The sequence below is a fragment of the Xenopus laevis genome, chromosome 7L (genome assembly GCF_017654675.1).
Source record: "Xenopus laevis strain J_2021 chromosome 7L, Xenopus_laevis_v10.1, whole genome shotgun sequence".
Taxonomy (NCBI): domain Eukaryota; kingdom Metazoa; phylum Chordata; class Amphibia; order Anura; family Pipidae; genus Xenopus; species Xenopus laevis.
In genome coordinates, this window is record NC_054383.1 from 13,174,798 (window position 1) to 13,193,207 (window position 18,410).

An 18,410-nucleotide genomic window follows, 5' to 3' on the forward strand; every position below is an offset into this window, starting at 1 on the left:
AAATCCACTGCGTCAAAATTGTTGCGCATCAAAATTCGATTGCGTCAAAACTCACGCACTCCAAAATTGTCGAGCATTAAAATGATTTTTTTTTCCGCTAATTTTTCGCCAGATTCGCCCATCACTACTCTCTGTATGTAATGTACCTGTGGTATCAATATGGGGTGCTGTTATACAAAAGACTTATTTCTGTTAAAGAATGAAAACAAAATCTGGTTAGTGCACAAAAGGATGTCATTATATCACAAACTCCATTCTGTACATTTTAACAAGCAATCTGTCTCACAAATGTATAACCTCCATGCAGGTCTGGACTGAGAATTAAAATAGGCCCTGCCATTTCAGGTACACAGAGGCCCAATCAGCCCACACAAAGGCCCAAACAGCCCCCACCAGCCCACTAAATACTGACTTTCTATGGCACCTTATAGCAGCCCCTCTGGCATTTGCTAGAACCCACAGATTATCAGTCCGGGCCTGCCTCCATGTAACGGACGCATTTATGTGCAAAGTTACTTACAGAATGAAATATGTAGAAAAAAAACTTGGACATAATATATAATAGTGTAACTAACTAGTGCATGACAAGCTAGATTTGACTGACAAAACAGATATCTGTGACAGAAAGCAAGATTTTATAGTACAGGATTCATTCTTTCCACAAAATGAAAGCTCAGTTTCACAAAACAGATAAAATATCCATTCTGTGAAGCAACACTGTCAGTCACATTCCTGAACCAATAAGAACAAAGCTTATTGCCATATAACAAACAAGATGAGATGTTGCCAGCTCTGCTCCACATGGCTGCATCATCCCTAAGGCATAGTATCTGGCCTGCTATAGAGGGCGCCCCTTATTCTTATTGTAGTAACCTGCTTGTGTGGCCATTTTGGTTAAGGGCATTCCTGCTGTTTTGCCATTGTCTTATGATTTACTCCTGTTTCCCTCTTCCTGTCTAAGCTGAGAGCAATAATGGGGCAGGCCGCATCTACCTGCCATGTAGGGTTACCACCCGGCCGGTATTTTACCGGTCTAGCCGGTAAAACACCAGCCAAGGCCGGGGCCGGTATTACAAATTTACCGGCAATGTAGCTGCTGGTAAATTGTAATACCCTTAAAAAGACCCCCTCGGCCAGCCCCCAATCCCCTTTAAACTTACCTTGTCCTTCGGTTGTTCTCCTGCTCGTGTCGTGGCCCCGCCCCTTTACGGCATAACCCCCCCTTTGACGTCACACCACGCCCCTTTTTTGTACCCGCCCCCACCAGGCGGAATTTTTTGGGGGAAAAGGTGGCAACCCTACCCTCTCGGCCCGCCCCCAATCCCCTGTAAGACTTAGCTTTTGTCATCTGCCATCACAGTTCCGCACTGCAGCCTGCCCCTTTTCAACGTCACACAGCTCTGCAACATGGCCCTCCTCTTTTTACGTCATAACCCCGCCCCTTTTGACGTCACACCCGCCCCTTTTTCTTCCCGCCCCCCACCAGCCGGTATCTAAATTACAAAAAGGTGGCAACCCTACTGCCATGTTGTAATAAATGTAGCAGAAGCAGGGGTGTAACTACAGAGGAAGTAGACCCTGCGGTTGCAGGTGGGGGGCCCAAGAGGTATAGGGGCCCATGAGGCCCTAATTCATATACAGTTTAATAAATATTGGTAAAACAAGTCAATCTCTAAACATTTTGGGGGCCTGTAAAATAATTTGCTGTGGGGCCCAGTAATATCTAGTTACACCACTGAGTCCAGAAGTTACTGTGCTTGTCTGGCTGCTTTGCCTGAACTAACACAGCAGAATCATTTAATCCACTACCCGTCAGTTTATCACACATCATATTGCAGCCTAACGCATCATTATAATTGGTCTCATATCCCTTCAATGATGTCTGACAAACTCTCAGAGTCAGTTATACGTTTTATATATGATTGTTAGGCTCCAATATTTCCTCCTAGCTGTAATCTTGCACCAGTTAGCAACTAGCAGTCTCTTAATAATGTGCTTAGCTAACAAAAGCGCTCTAATGATGCCGTCCCCTTACCTGCCCAGTGCTTACCCCTTTCACCAGGGCCGGAACTAGGGGTAGGCAGAAGAGGCACGTGCCTAGGGTGCAAAGTAGGAGGGGCACCAGGCACAGTTCCTCTTCTGCGGATTCCCCCTAGTTCTAACCCCCATCTGCACATGCGCGCAAGCAATCTCAGCATCGTGGGCGCTCACGCTCATCTACGCATGCACATGTATGCATCATCTGTGCATGCATGCGTATGTGAGTGTTTGTGCGCACACCCGCGTGCATGTGGGGGGGGGGGGGCGACATAGTAGGCTGGATTGCTTAGGGCTAGGGTTGCCACCTGGCAAATGATGGTTGATCCCAATCTTATTAATAGGGGAAAAAAAGATAAATCTATAGGAAGGCCGGTATTTTTTTCCAGAAAAGGTGGCAACCCTACTTAGGGCACCCAACTGACTTGGCCGGCACTGCCTTTCACATCAGAGCGGGTCGAGGGGGGGCACAACACTAGTGCAGAGAGCACAACTGCGTACATATCACACACATGTCACATCAGTAATGACGACACCCAGAATTAGAAAAGAGCAATTGGGTCTGATTAGTGTCAGAGCACAAATATAATTGTGCAAATTGTAATGCATTGGATGCAATTGTGTCAGGCATCTCACCTGCATTCTGCATTGTGGTTAAAAAAACATGGCAACTGTAGTCATTAATGACCCCTAAAGTCTATGTAGTACAATGTGTAACCTTGGTGATTAAGGATAGTGATGGGCGATTAAATTTTCCAGACACGAATTCTGTGCGAATTACCGCATTTTGCCGCAAGCAAATTAATTATTAAACAGGCAGTGGGTAAGTAAGTGGTACAAACTTTTGCACAAAGTTTGTACCACTTACCCACTGCCTGTTACCACTTATTGAGCCAAAATAAAAGCCGCTTTTCAAAAGAAATTGTGTAGCGATTCCTGAGGGGAGATTGGGCCAGCGCTGATCAGCGATATACAGAGACAGTTTAAATAAATCTTTAAACCTGGCAAATCACAAAGAAGAATGGATGAGAACTCAGAACCATTCATCCCTAGAACTGGCACAGGGCAGAAGGAGGCCCCAGTGTAAACGATGGAATAGGGAGATCAGATCAATTAAAAATTAAGGGACAGGTCTAGAAAATCCAGCTAAAAAATCATTCCAGCCTTTTCACATGCATTTACTTGGTGTGTCCCTAAATGTTCAAGTGATCTGGTGACCTTATGATATGAAATATAATAGGGAGAGGAGTTACTGCTGGACCCTGAGCAGTTACTGGGAAGGTGGAGTTGTACTGTCCTCTACTGGAGGTGTGTGAATTTCCATGCAACTGAGAACCTTGCCAAGGAGGGTGATCCTCTATATAAAATAAAAAGCAGTGTGAGTATTGTTCATTATTAATATAATTTGTATTATCTTTTGGCTGTGATGTTTTTCTTACATAAAATTTGGCAACTGACTTATCCTATTACATTTGAGAGGAGTGTTATGCCAAGCAGCAGTGCCCTGAGAGGTGATATCCGTCCTTTTATTTATTAAAGGCACTGCCATGGCTGTTTTTGAATTTCAAGAGTTAAAGGTAGAGTATAGATGGCATTTGCCTGAAGCCCTGGCCTCAAAGGGACCGTCTCCCTCCCATAGACTCCAGTCTAATCAAATAATTAAATTTTTTTTAAATTATTATATTTTTCTCTGTGATAATAAAACAGTAACCTTGTACATGTTCCCAACGAAGACATAATGAATCATTATAGGAGGCGAAAGAGTGAATAATGACTAACCATTGGAGGGGATAATTGTAAACAGTGATGATTGGATAGAGTTAGAATTCAATCTGGTCTACCTTTGTCTTTGATACAATACATAGCCCAAACAAATATTTTGTTTTTGTTAATTATACATTTGATTATCCTGTGACCCAAAAACAGTATTTGCAGAGAACACTAAGGGGGTTATTTTCTAAACTCTGAATGCAAAAATCACGGAAAATTTGTGATTTTTTTTAAAAATAAAATCTGACTTTTAACAAACCCAGAGGATGGAAAAGTCTGAATCAGAAAATCTGGCATCTCAGACCTGTCGAGGTTGTATATAAGTCAAGGGGAGAAGTCCCAATGATTTTTTGATGTGCGCTGGGTTTCGTGCAATACCCCGAAGTAGAGTCCTGCAGCAGGTCGTGTACCCGCGGTTACAGGTACCCTGCGGGTTGCGGGTAGAAGTTCCGGGTGCGAGGATAGATGCAGTTTGGCGGTTCTGTGGGTTTGCGGGTCACAGGTCAGGCCGCAGGTCTTCTCAATAGCGATTTTTACTCCTTTTTTCTGTTCACGTCTACTTCCGATGATGTCACTTCCGATTTACAATGACAGCACTTCCTGATTCTTGATGGTCAGCAGGTCGCGGGTCCGGGTTGCAGATAAGGTACTTGCGGGTCGGGTAGTGGGTACAAACGGGTAAGAATGCGGGTTGCGGATTGCAGGTTGCGGGTACGGGTCGGGTACGGGTTCCAAAAAATGGACCCGCACAGGACTCTACACCGAAGTTTTTGGGCAAAAATCTGAGTTTTCGGGTGATAAATCTGAAAAAATCGTGAAAATCTGATTTTTCCCACAAAGCAAATTTTCTGTAAAATGTAATAATAAAATAAGCGTAAAAACCCTGAGCGGATTTGATCGGAGTTTGTAGCAGAAAATATTGAGATCAATTCGGACTTTGATAAATAACCCCCTAACAAAAAAGCAGAATTTGGTTGCAACTGACAAATAGAAGGAACACAAAGGCAAAGTGCTCAGATAAAGAACAGATGATAGGGAGTTGTGGTTATTATAAGACACATGACAAAGCACTTTCCATAGTGTGACCTCTAACCCTGGATAAAACTGAATAAGAGAAATTGACACTGGAAGACGTACTGTTGATAACTGAGAATGTGCTCTTTCCTTTGGGTGGAGATTTGGTTTCCCCGAAACCTGAATTCAATTTAGAATGTCAGACTTAACCAATTGATTATATCAAAAGTCAGAACCCTGCTATAATGTTACAATCACATTGTTCTAGGGGGTTTATCCCATGACTTCATGAGTAATACAAAATATAAATAGTGTTTGATTCTATTGCCGGGCTATTCCATTCTGAGATTTCTCAAGACCTGCAATGATGCTGCGAGCTCTGATTTTCTCTGCCATCCTTTCCCTGGCTTTGGCACATGGCAGCAGTGAAGAAAGTGGTAAGGCTCATATAAATATATATATAAATCAAATTGTAAAGCCAAACGTACCAATGTTACACGCAAAGAAAGGGGCGATCCCAGTTGTATTGGCGGGGGCTCCAGATGGGTAGATTAAAATATACCATCACGACATTTCTATGGGTGGAACTCACTGTGTGAACCATAAAATTATACTGTTTCTTAAACTGTGAGACTTGTTTGAAAGTCAAGTGGGATCCTTGTCTTTGATACAGAATGGGACCTGTTATCCAGAATGCTTGGGACCTGGGGTTTTCTGCATAAGGGAACTTTCAGTAATTTAGATCTTCATGCCTTAAGTCTACTAAAAAATATTTTATACATTAAGTAAACCCAGTAGGTTTCTTTTGCCTCCAATAAGGATTCATTATATCTTAGTTGGGATCAAGTACAAGCTACTGTTTTATTATTAAAGAGAAAAAGGAAATAGTTTTTACAAATTTGAATTATTTAATTAAAATGGAATCTATGGGAGACGGCCTTTGAAACTTTCTGGATAAGGGGTTTCCAGATAATGCATCCCAAACCTTTACGTAGTACTAGCTATTACTACCATTATGGAGGAGGCTACTCTCCCTCTTGTGTTGTAGAAATGTCATTATGGGACAGTCTAGGGTACGGATCTCATGTGGGTTGGTTGGAGGCAGCAAGGAACCATTAACAGAAGGGACAGCATGCCAGTTGGGCTTAATGTAGTTCTTCAAACTAGTGATGGGCGAATAAATTCGCCAGGCACGATTTTGCAGCGAATTTTCACTTTTCGTCGCCAGCAAATACATTTCCAGAAACTGCCGTGAAAATTTGTCGCCGTCAAAAATAATGTTGACACGCAGCGCCGAAACCGCTGCGTGTCAACATTATTCAGACACCCATTGACTTTACCACCGGCGTCAAAGCGAAATGGGACAAATTCGCCCATCACTACTTAAAACCCACCATACAGCTGAAAAACAGGTTGTAGGATGAAACAGGTTCTAATGCAAGTGGCCAAAGTTGCCCCTACAAGCCTAATTTAATCACAGTTTATATTCTGTTATTGCCACGTGTATTTCATAGTACAGGTATCGGATCTGTTATCTGGAAACCCATTATCCAGAAAGCTCTGAATTACAGGAAGGCCATCTCCCATAGAATCTATTATGATCAAATAATTCACCTTTTTAAAAATAATTTCCTTTTTCTCTGTAATAATAAAACAGTATCTTGTCCTTGAGCCCAACTAAGATATAATTAATCCTTATTGGAAGCAAAACCAGCCTATTGGGTTTATTTAATGTTTACATGATTTTCTAGTAGATATAAGAGCTGAAGATCCAAATTACAGAAAGATCCGTTATCCGGAAATCCCCAGGTCCCCAGAATTCTGGATAACAGGTCCCGTACCTGCACTCTATTTTAAAGGGGGCACCCTGACACCAATCTATTTCTTTTTTGTTTTTTTCTGTTTGTGCAGATTCAAATGTATCATCAGATGAAAGTGAAGAGGATAATAGCGAGAGGCGAGGTTACTGCCCAAATAATGTGACCTTTGATGCCTGTCCAATCTCTTGCCCTGGAGGCTCCAGCTGCTCCAATGCACAGTGTTCCTCCAACATAAACTGCCCTGAACTCCAGAAATGCTGTCAAACCAACTGTGGAATGAATTGCGTTGACCCAGAATACAGTGAGTAAATGTACCAGGTTTTCATAATACATATATATATATATATATATATATATATATATATATATATATATATATATATATATATATATATATATATATATATATATATATATATATATATATATATATATATATATATATATATATGATGTCAGTACAGTGAGCGCACTCTTTCCGGATTTAGAGTATGAAGGTTGGTATGTTGGTCAAATCTTGTAATACATCTTAGTAAATGGACCCGCACTCCTTGTTTGTAGTGAAAAATCAATGTGCTTTATTCACAAATTCATTTCCAACGTTTCGGTCCTCTCTGGGACCTTTTTCAAGGATCCAGAGATCGAAAAAGGTCCCAGAGAGGACCGAAACGTTGGAAATTAATTTGTGAATAAAGCACATTGATTTTTTCACTACAAACAAGGAGTGCGGGTCCATTTACTAAGAGATATATAAATATATATATATATATATATATATTTTTTTTTTTTTTAATATATATTATTTATATAGTGCTGTCATGTCTACCCATCTTTTTTACTGAGATTGTTCATAATTCACATCAGTCCCTGATTCCCAAGAGTAATGTACAGCCTAAATTTCCTAACACATTCACACACACTAGGGTATTGTATATTTCATAATCCAGTTAACCTGCCTGTATTTTTGTGAATTGTTGGAGGAAACCAGAGTATTTGGAGAAAATCCATGCAGACACAAGCACAGGTATGGCACCTTTTATCCAGAATGCTCCGGACCTGGGGTTTTCCAGATAAGTGATCTTTTCGTAATTTGGATCTTCATACCATACGTCTACTAAAAAATCATATAAACATTAAATTGACCCAATAGGCTGGTTTCGCTTCCAATAAGGATTAATTATATCTAATTTTGGCTTAAGTACAATGTACTGTTTTATTATTACAGAGAAAAAGGAAATCAATTTAAAAAATGTGGCTAATTTGATTATAATGGAGTCTATGGAAGATGACATTTCCATAATTCGGAGCTTTCTGGATAATGGGTTACCAGATAAGGGATCCCATACCTGTAGTGTAGAACATTTAGACCTCTTGTAAATAATGCTCTGGCTGAAATAATAACCCCAGTGTTGCAAGACAACAGTGTTAGCCACTGAGCAAACATGCTATTTTCTTACCCTAAAAATCTAACATGTATCCAACTTCCAAATACATTGTTATACGGGATAGCACCCTATTTCTAAACTATTAAAACTGAAAAAAATAATCAAATTCAGAAAATGTGTATTCGATGTTTTCCAACTTTGGCTAATTCTACAAACGGTTGTTTCTCTGAAAATGATTTCTTTATAGGGCACTTTGGCTTCAGTTGTTTCTCATTTGTAAAAAGCATCAACAGCCTTTTCTTAGAAAAGGTCAGTAAATTGTGTATTTTTTGCGGGAAGCTGAAAAAGTTTCAAAATCATTACAACATTCCTGTGTTTGCAGGACTCTGTATGCAAGTAGAGTGTATTTTTTTAATATATATGTGTTATAATGGGTCATTTTTAAACACAGCACTGTACATTACTACAATAGGAATAGATTAGTTGGAACAAATAAGAAATATATACAGTTACAAAGGTTAAGTGCCAAAGATGAAAGGTTTATGTTTGGTACAGTTTACAATCTAAGTGGGTGGGTAATTCACAGATACAGAAGGTCTTAAAGGGGTGGTTCACCTTTAAGCGAACTTTTAGTATGTTATAGAATGGCCAATTCTAAGAAACTTTGGTCTTTGGTCTTCATTAATATTTTTAATTGTTTTTTGTTTTATTTCATGCCTTATTTTTGCTGACTTTTCAAACGGGGGTCACTGACACCATCTAAGAAAGAAATATACAAAAAAAAAGGGGGGGTTGTGGGAGCACTCAAAGGCTAAGTTAAAAATATGTTTAAGTACAATGTAGTATTACTTGTAATCAGTGTTCAGGAGACACTGATTACAAGTAATGCTACTATGCAGAGAGGTACAAGACTTTTTATACGAAAAGCATTTTAGGACATCCTCAGGGGAAATCGCTCTCCCGCATGCGATCTCCTAAGGTAGAGGAATGCAGCATTGCCTGCTTTTTCTCTCACCCATCCTGAAAGGCTGCAGTCACACCTCCCTCCTGGGTCCTCAGTCCTCCCTACTCAGCCTTCAGCTCTTCCTCCTCTGCCTTCCCTCCTCAGGCATTAGCCTTCAGCCCTCCCTCCTCGGTCCTCAGTACAAACGCTCTCCGACCTCAGCCCTCACTACAAATACTTTCCATCCTCAGTTCTCCTTCCTCAGCCATCAGCCTGGCTTAGGAGCTTAGGTCTGAGGAGGGAGGGCTGAGGACCGAGGAGGGAGGGCTGAGGAATGCGCCACAAGGGGGGGATATTGTAACAGCATATGTGGGCAGCACGGAGGTGTGAATGCAGCCTCTTCAGATCAGTGAGTAAAATAAGAGGCGAGTCTGCAAACTTCTTCGTTAGGAGAGCACATGCCCATGCCCTCTCATATTCATATTCCAGTCTCTTATTCATATTAATGTATAGTTGCTAGGGTAATGTGGACTCTAGCCACCAGATTACTGAAATTACAAACTGGAGAGCTGCTGAATAAAAAGCTAAATAACTCAAAAACCACAAATAATAAAAAATGAAAACCAATTGCAAATGATCTCAGAATATCACACTCTACATCATACTAAACATTAACTCAAAGGTGAACAACCCCTTTAAGTACTGCTTGGGGCATTGGCAGCCAAAACTGAATTCAGTACTATTTGCATTTATGAGGGAGCTGCTTATGCATTAATTCAAGAACTAAAATAAAGAACAGAAAGAGACAAAACATTCAAGGTGGGAGGTGACAGTGCCCATTACTGTATGTGACAAAATATCATCATACATTTGTCAATAAAGTGCTATACATGTCTAACTTAATAATACAAATCACAGGTATGGGACCGGTTATTCAGAATGCTCAGGACCTGGGGTTTCCGGATAAAGAGCATTTCCATAATTTGGATCTCGGTACTTTAAATCTTCTACAGAATCATGTAAACATGAAATAAACCCAATAGGTTGGTTTTGCTTCCAAAAAGGATTAATTATATCTTAGTTGGGATCAAGTACAAACTACTGTTTTATTATTACAGAGAAAAAGGAAATCATGTTTAAAATTTAGAATTATTTGCTTAAAATGTAGTCTATGGGAGATGGCCTTCCTACAATTCGGAGCATTGTACAAAAATCTTTGTTTTTCTATTGGATCTTGCTAGACCCAACCTGTGAGGAGAATAATGACTGCAAAGAAACCTTAATCTGCTGCAAAGGACTCTGTGTCCCTCCCAAGCCTTTGTCCCCTATGCAATGGCTCAATGGAATAGTAAGTTTCAAATTTCTTTTCCTGATTTATGCAGGGGATTTCTCTGTTGTTAGTATAGCAATAACGTTAGTGGTATATGCTAGTGATATATGCAGGATACATGGTGGTTTTTGAGTTATTTAGCTTTTTATTTAGCAGCTCTCCAGTTGGCAATTTCAGCAATCTGGTTGCTGAGATTCAAATGACTCTAGCAACCGTGCACTGATTTGAATTTGAATAAGAGACTGGAATATTAATAGGAGGGGTCCTAAAAAAAAAAGACAAGTAATAAAATAGCAATAGCATTACAGAGCATTTGTTTTTTAGATGGGTCAGTGACCCCCATTTGAAAGCTGGAAAGAGTCAGAAGGAAAATAATTCAAAAACCCTTAGGGGCAAATTTACATATGGTCGAATATCGAGGGTTAATTAACCCTCGATATTCGACTGCCGAATGTAAATCCTTCGACTTCGAATATCGAAGTCGAAGGATTTACCGCAAATAGTTAGATCGAACGATCGAACGTTTCTTCGACCAAAAATTTGTTACAAAGCCTATGGGGACCTTCCCCATAGCCTAACATTGCACCTCGGTAGGTTTTAGGTGGCAAAGTAGGGGGGTCGAAGTTTTTTTTAAAGAGACAGTACTTCGACTATCGAATGGTCGAATACTCGAACGATTTTTAGTTCGAATCGTTCGATTCGAAGTCGTAGTCGAAGGTCAAAGTAGCCAATTCGATGGTCGAAGTAGCCACAAAAAACATTAGAAATTCTAAGTTTTTTTTATTCTATTCCTTCACTCGAGCTAAGTACATGTGCCCCTTAAAAAAAAAGAAAAAATGAAGGCCAATTGAAAAGTTGCTTAGAATTAGTCATTCTATAACATACTAAAAGATGTACCACCCCTTTAACAATGATCTATGCCAGTTTGGGTTTTATTTTTTTTGGGGGGGGGCTGTTTTGGCCTCTCTGTACTGAAAATGCCATGAGCTATTTTGAAGTCTGGACACATCTCCACAGAGTTACCTAGTTTTGGAGGTTCCTTGGAAGACAAGTGGGTACAGGTTTTACTCAAATTAATTTCCCATTTAAAACTAAGGATAACTCTGCAAGGTTCAATTTCCTAATTTTAAACACTGACTGCAATATTTTTGCATTTCGTCTGTTTTTAGTTCGACAAACCAGAATGCAACTGAGGATAGAACAATGGAGCGATAGAGAAGTTGGCGGAGAAACAGAACTGATTAAACATTGATGTATCATTAAAAAATTAAAAACAATAAATATAGCAAATCAAAGCAAAAACGTCTGTTCTGTGATTAACATATATTTCATATTAATAACACTAACAGCAGTGATATGTGGAGCAATGAAACTAGAAGCTGCCATTTTTTAATATGCCTTAGCTACTGTTGATTTTCCACCAGAAATGCAGGGGGTTATGTACAAAAATCCGTATTTATGTCATTATTTAAATAAACAACCAAACTCCCATACCTGATTTTACCATACCTGAAAACACAAAGCTTACATTTTTTTTCTGGGTTTTGGACTAATTCCAGCGCAGACCACAGAAACTTCCAAATAGGATAGGGACCTCTGCCATTGACTTAGACACAACCTCGGCAGGTCTGAGATGGCAGATTTTCATATATAAGGGCTTTTTGCAGCATCGGTTTTAATAAACCTCAAAAATGTAAGTTCTAAGAAAAAACAAAAAAACCCTAAATATTAGGGTTTTTCCCCAAAAAAACCTGACCAGATAAATCTGTAGTTTAGTAAATATCCCCCTAAATGATGAATATGCCAATGCATACATGAATAGACACTATCATATTGCTTTGCCTCAGGAAAGAATAATCAATAGACCAAAGAAGCCTACAGAGGTGTTTACCCCCCCCCCCAAAAAAAAGCATCAACCAACACTAATCCTTCTATGGTCCTTTATATACAGGAAAGACCTAGCAGGCCCTGAACAAATAATAACTGTATATTTTGGTCTCCAGACATATAAAGGTTTCTAAATAAAATACCTGAATCATATATATAAAAATGAATCACAGAAATATGAACTATAAGTCTTACTTACCCTAGATACCAGGCAGTGGTATAAATGGCAACCTGCACAATGAATAGGAATGGGACTGAATAGCAGTATATGTGATACATAAGAAAAAGACAAATCTACACTGGGAATGCATTAGCTTCCTGATTGGTGGGTGTCACTGCTAGGGCAAACTAACTTTGACAGAGGCTCTGAGTCTGAACCGCTCCACATTGCTACCCCCCCCCCCCCGCCAGGGAACCATGGTCCCTGTGCAAATGCCCATTGGTCACTGACCCTAGAAAGCAAATTACATTTAGATTATTTCAGATTAGAGAGAGGCAATTAGACCAGAGCAATACTATGGACTGGGCCAGCAGGACACCAGCAAAATACCTGGTAGGCCTCAGTCCTTATGGCCCCGCCAGCCCAGAACTGCTCCCCATGGGTGCAGTAGATTGTGTGTTCCCTGCTCCTGACTGCTGCTTCACCCTGCCCCGATCACAAAGAGCAGAGAAAAGAGGTACACACTGGTGGGGGGTAGGGGGTAGGAGGGATGTTGTAGCATGGGTGGGGGGCAGTGGGATGATGGAGGGGGCTGGGGGGTCGGCTCTGATGTTGCAGCCCCAGTGGGCCCAGAGCTCCTCAGTCCAAAGCTGAATACTACTTGATCTAGTGCCCTGTCTAAATGCCCACACAACCCCCATCTGCCAGTCAGTCCATGCATCACCCTCCTGCCACTGCTTGGTCTGCAAGACAATGCCCTACCAAGCTGCTGAGATACAGACAAAAAAACTCCGTCCTGACTCCAAGATGGCAATTGGACCAATCCTTGGATTAATTTTGTTCTAGGAGCTATTTCCAGTAGCCGTGTATATTCTCCCTTACTGAAACGCCATTCAACCAAAGCTATCTAATGTATCAGCTAGTGCAACTGCTCCAGTGAGACAATTCTACAACTCAGCTCTGACTGTAACAAACTCTTTTTGAAAATTAAGAAGGAAACCTCTTTTCTTCTAATCAGAACAGATGCCCTTGTATCTGCCCTTAATTGAAAATACTTCAACATAAACAATCGAATCTTGGCCAGCCGTTTTTCAAATCTGAGACTTTCCATTCTTCAGTTTAGTTGCCCTTTATTGGACTCTCTAATGCAATAATACCTTCTGGCATATTCTAGATGGGGCCTTGCCACTGCTTTGTAAAGGAGGATAATGACCATTCAGCACCGACAAATCTATACCCCGTTTAATCCAGCCCAAAACTTTCCATCTAAATCCTGGATGGAATTAATTGGGCTGCATAGTTTTGTGGCCTATGCCAACACTGATACATTACTTACAATGCACTCTCCATACACTGCAATCATTAATGAACAAATTAAATAAAAATGGGAACCCTGTGGGACTCCACTAAGAACCCTACTCCAAGTAGAGAATGTACCACTGACAACTTCCCTTTGTAAATAATCCTGTAGCCAGTTTCCTATCCATGTACAAACAACATTACCAAGACAAACAGATCACAACAGACCTGTGTGCAAGTTCCAGCTTACTCACATAAAGTCTCATCACAGGTATCCCCCCCCCCCCAGTGTATTAAATCATGTGGTGCTCCAATGGAATACAGTCTACCCTGGGCCCAGAGAACGCTAGAGTACTTATCATCTGGGAATCATTAATCCAACTACTTTCCTTGGTGAAGCAAAAAACCGATCTTGCTCACTAACCTTGACTGTTTTACAAGATAACCAAGATATTTTACAAGAAACCAATTTACACATTGGCACATGCCCCAGAACTATACTCACGGGGAATTGCAGGCTCTATTTAGGCAAACAACAGGTGTACACAAGCCTTACGCATTATGTGCACTTGGGCATTTGATTACAACACTGGAAAGTACTTTGCTATCCTTCACTAACTGATTCTCATTCACGAGGTGCATGCTGTCCTGACCTTTCTAAGGTTTGGGCTACCTTAAGGCTCAACGTGAGATGGGCTCTACTGGTCCCATGTAGAGCTGAAAGAGAAAAAAAAATGGGATTTTTCCCATTTAATAAACTACAAGTAAGACATGGCCACACTATGCCATGATCAATAAGGGACACTTCCTTGACAAAAGACATAGGTAACAGAACTGGAACTTCTTGAGTAGAAGGGGAAGGTAAATTTCTTGGTCCTCTTCAGAATGTACTAGAGAGCGCTGGACCCTGGGCACATTTTAGGGAAACTTGGGTTGTACTACCCCCTGGAGGAGCTGTGTGAAATTCTATGTAACTTGAAATAAACTGTGCATTCATATTGAGAATCTTGCCAAGGGGGAATCATGCATGAAAAGCAGAGTGTACCAACTGAGCTGTGAGCTTTATTCATTATTATTATTATTTTGTACTATGCTTTTGGCACTGCTCCTCTTCTAACATAACATTTGACAACTGATCTATCCTATTATGTTTGAGAGGAGTGTTATGACAAGTAACAATGACCTGAGAGGTGATATCCGTGAAAACTCTGTAGGCCCTTTTATTTATTGGAGGCAGTGCCAAGAGTGTTCCTGGATCCAAGACTAGCTAAAGGGACATAAAGTACAAAAAAAATATCACATTGTCTGAATTAAATTATAGTATATAAATCAGAGATGTCCACCACTCTCTCTGTCTCTATATATTGTCCTAAAGACAGTCAATACTCTGAAATAATTATTTTAATTGAATTGTCTACATTTGATTATTTGGTGACAGTTTTTACAGAGAGCACCAATACACAACCAGAAATTGTTTGTATCTGACAAATAGAAAGAACACAAAAGCACAAGCCTACACATTTAGAAATGCAATTGCAAGTATGGATAGCAAAAATGGATGCCAACCTGTGCAAGTATTGATGCCATTGTCTGAGCATGGTGCAGAGAGAGACTATTAAATTGCTAATGTGGTGCCCCTATTCAAAAAGGGATCTCAGCCTAAAAACTATAAACCTGCTAGTCTGACATCAGTGGTAGGAAAGCTTTTTTGTAATAAGTGATAAGATACTTGACTACGTTGAAAATTGCAATACTATAGGTTAGTTTCAGCATAATACTGTTAGGATAAGCCCAGGATCGATCCCTGGTTTCCTGGGTTCTGGACACGGCACCTTGCCAGATGAGCCACCAGGGGCTCTTGGGGCTCATCATGAACTCTTGTTGTTACTTATGCTATCTGCCTGTTCACAGTTTGTTCTTCTGTTCCTCCCTATTCTCCACCCACCTCGTTTACCCTCATGTGTTCCCCATTCCCAATTACCTGCCCTTTATTAACCCCGCCCTGAGCTTTGGACTTTGATTACCTTGTTCCTGAAATCCTTGTTTCCTGTGTGAGTACCCCATTACCTCGTATCCCGTGAACCCCTGTTTTGACTTTGGCCTGACCCTATCTTCTTCTTGCCTTTGTTTACCCTTTTGTTGCTATTAAATCATCGTTTCAACCCTGCCTATGCCTCCTACCATCTTTGGCTACACCCCAGGGCTTCCCCCATATCCGCTCCCCAGGGAGTGGCTCTCCTCGATCACCCTGGTTCCCAGCGGTGATCATTACAGTATGACTCAGCCAAACAGGAAGCCCTTGGAAAAGCCCTCCATGCTTTCCTTTACCGGTGTGGAACTACAACTCCCTTGGGGTGGGGAGAATGAGGCAAAAGTCAGCTCCCATTTCTCTGATGATGTTTGGCAGGATTTTGTATCTGATGATGACTGGGAGGATTCTGTCTTTGATGAGGATTGGGAGGATTTAGACTTGGATGTAGCTGAACTTCAAACTGCTATCAGGCCTGTGTCTGTTAAATCGCTTCCAGTCCTTTGGCCCTTGTCTCCTCCACAACCTTCTATTCCCGGGCCTGCTACCCCTCAGCAACTGCTTCCCCAGCAGCGTCGGCTGCCCACTGTACCTGAGGGGGTTTCCCAGCAGCCTCAGCTGCCCGAGGCTCCAACTAAGCTTCCCCATCGACTGGCTCCCCAGAGTCTGCCTCCTGTACTTGTGCCGGCTTATGTGACCCTAGAAGTGGGGCTTCTGCCTTGTCCTGTGCCTCCAGAAGTGGGGCTTCTGTCTTGTTCTGTGCCTCCAAAAATGGGGCTTCTGCCATGCCTTGTACCCCCAAGAGAGGAGGCTTCGCAGCAGCATCGGCTGCCCACGGCTCCTGAGGTTTCCCAGCAGCCTCGGCTACCCAAGTGTCCAGCTAGACCTTCCCGACGACTGGCTCCCAACTGGCTGTCTGCTGTGCCGGCTTCCCAGCCTGTCCTGTCTGCTGTGCCGGCTTCCCAGCCTGTCCTGTCTGCTGTGCCGGCTTCCCAGCCTGTCCTGTCTGCTGTGGCCGGCTTCCCAGCCTGTCCTGTCTGCTGTGCCGGCTTCCCAGCCTGTCCTGTCTGCTGTGCCGGCTTCCCAGCCTGTCCTGTCTGCTGTGCCGGCTTCCCAGCCTGTCCTGTCTGCTGTGCCGGCTTCCCAGCCTGTCCTGTCTGCTGTGCCGGCTTCCCAGCCTGTCCTGTCTGCTGTGCCGGCTTCCCAGCCTGTCCTGTCTGCTGTCCCCAGCCTGTCCTGTCTGCTGTGCCGGCTTCCCAGCCTGTCCTGTCTGCTGTGCCGGCTTCCCAGCCTGTCCTGTCTGCTGTGCCGGTCCCTCAGCAGCTGCCTCCTGCTCCAGTGCCGGTTCCCCAGCAGCTGCCTCCTGTTCCAGTGCCGGTTCCTCAGCAGCTGCCTCCTGTTCCAGTGCCGGTCCCCCAGCAGCTGCCTCCTGCTCCAGTGCCGGTTCCCCAGCAGCTGCCTCCTGTTCTAGTGCCGGTCCCCCAGCAGCTGCCTCCTGTTCCAGTGCCGGTCCCCCAGCAGCTGCCTCCTGTTCCAGTGCCGGTCCCCCAGCAGCTGCCTCCTGTTCCAGTGCCGGCTCCCCGAAAGCTGCCTCCTGCTCCAGTGCCGGTTCCCCAGCAGCTGCCTCCTGCTCCAGTGCCGGTCCCTCAGCAGCTGCCTCCTGTTCCAGTGCCGGTCCCCCAGCAGCTGCCTCCTGTTCCAGTGCTGGCTCCCCGAAAGCTGCCTCCTGCTCCAGTGCCGGTCCCCCAGCAGCTGCCTCCTGCTCCAGTGCCGGTCCCCCAGCAGCTGCCTCCTGTTCCAGTGCCGGCTCCCCGAAAGCTGCCTCCTGCTCCAGTGCCGGCTCCCCGAAAGCTGCCTCCTGTTTCAGTGTCGGTTCCCCAGCCGCTTCCAGCCTGGGTGCCGGCAGCCCAGCCGCTTCCAGCCTGGGTGCCGGCAGCCCAGCCGCTTCCAGCCTGGGTGCCAGCAGCCCAGCCGCTTCCAGCCTGGGTGCCAGCAGCCCAGCCGCTTCCAGCCTGGGTGCCAGCAGCCCAGCCGCTTCCAGCCTGGGTGCCAGCAGCCCAGCCGCTTCCAGCCTGGGTGCCAGCAGCCCAGCCGCTTCCAGCCTGGGTGCCAGCAGCCCAGCCGCTTCCAGCCTGGGTGCCAGCAGCCCAGCCGCTTCCAGCCTGGGTGCCAGCAGCCCAGCCGCTTCCAGCCTGGGTGCCAGCAGCCCAGCCGCTTCCAGCCTGGGTGCCAGCAGCCCAGCCGCTTCCAGCCTGGGTGCCAGCAGCCCAGCCGCTTCCAGCCTGGGTGCCAGCAGCCCAGCCGCTTCCAGCCTGGGTGCCAGCAGCCCAGCCGCTTCCAGCCTGGGTGCCAGTGGTCCCGTCTGCAGTTCCTGTCCCAGTGGTCCTGTCTGCATCTCCTGTGCCAGCAGCCTTCCCGGTCCCAGACGTGGCTCCAGGTGGTCCTCCGGTCCCAGACGTGGCTCCAGGTGGTCCTCCGGTCCCAGACGTGGCTCCAGGTGGTCCTCCGGTCCCAGACGTGGCTCCAGGTGGTCCTCCGGTCCCAGAACGTGGCTCCAGGTGGTCCTCCGGTCCCAGACGTGGCTCCAGGTGGTCCTGCCGGTCCCAGACGTGGCTCCAGGTGGTCCTCCGGTCCCAGACGTGGCTCCAGGTGGTGCCTCCGGTCCCGAGACGTGGCTCCAAGGTGGTCCTCCCGGTCCGGCCCCAGCCTTTGACTCCTGGCGCTCTCAGCCTTTGA

The 18,410-nt window shown here is 44.0% G+C and overlaps 1 protein-coding gene across 1 annotated transcript; it reads left to right on the forward strand.

The window, feature by feature from the left end:
- Positions 1-5,188: 5,188 nt before the first annotated feature.
- LOC121395752 (formin-B-like) lies at positions 5,189-18,410 on the forward strand. The gene is made up of 5 exons (XM_041570037.1): positions 5,189-5,258; positions 6,733-6,942; positions 10,211-10,317; positions 11,317-11,350; positions 18,082-18,410. Exons 1-5 carry the CDS (start codon positions 5,189-5,191, stop codon positions 18,408-18,410), a joined length of 750 nt encoding a protein of 249 aa, XP_041425971.1.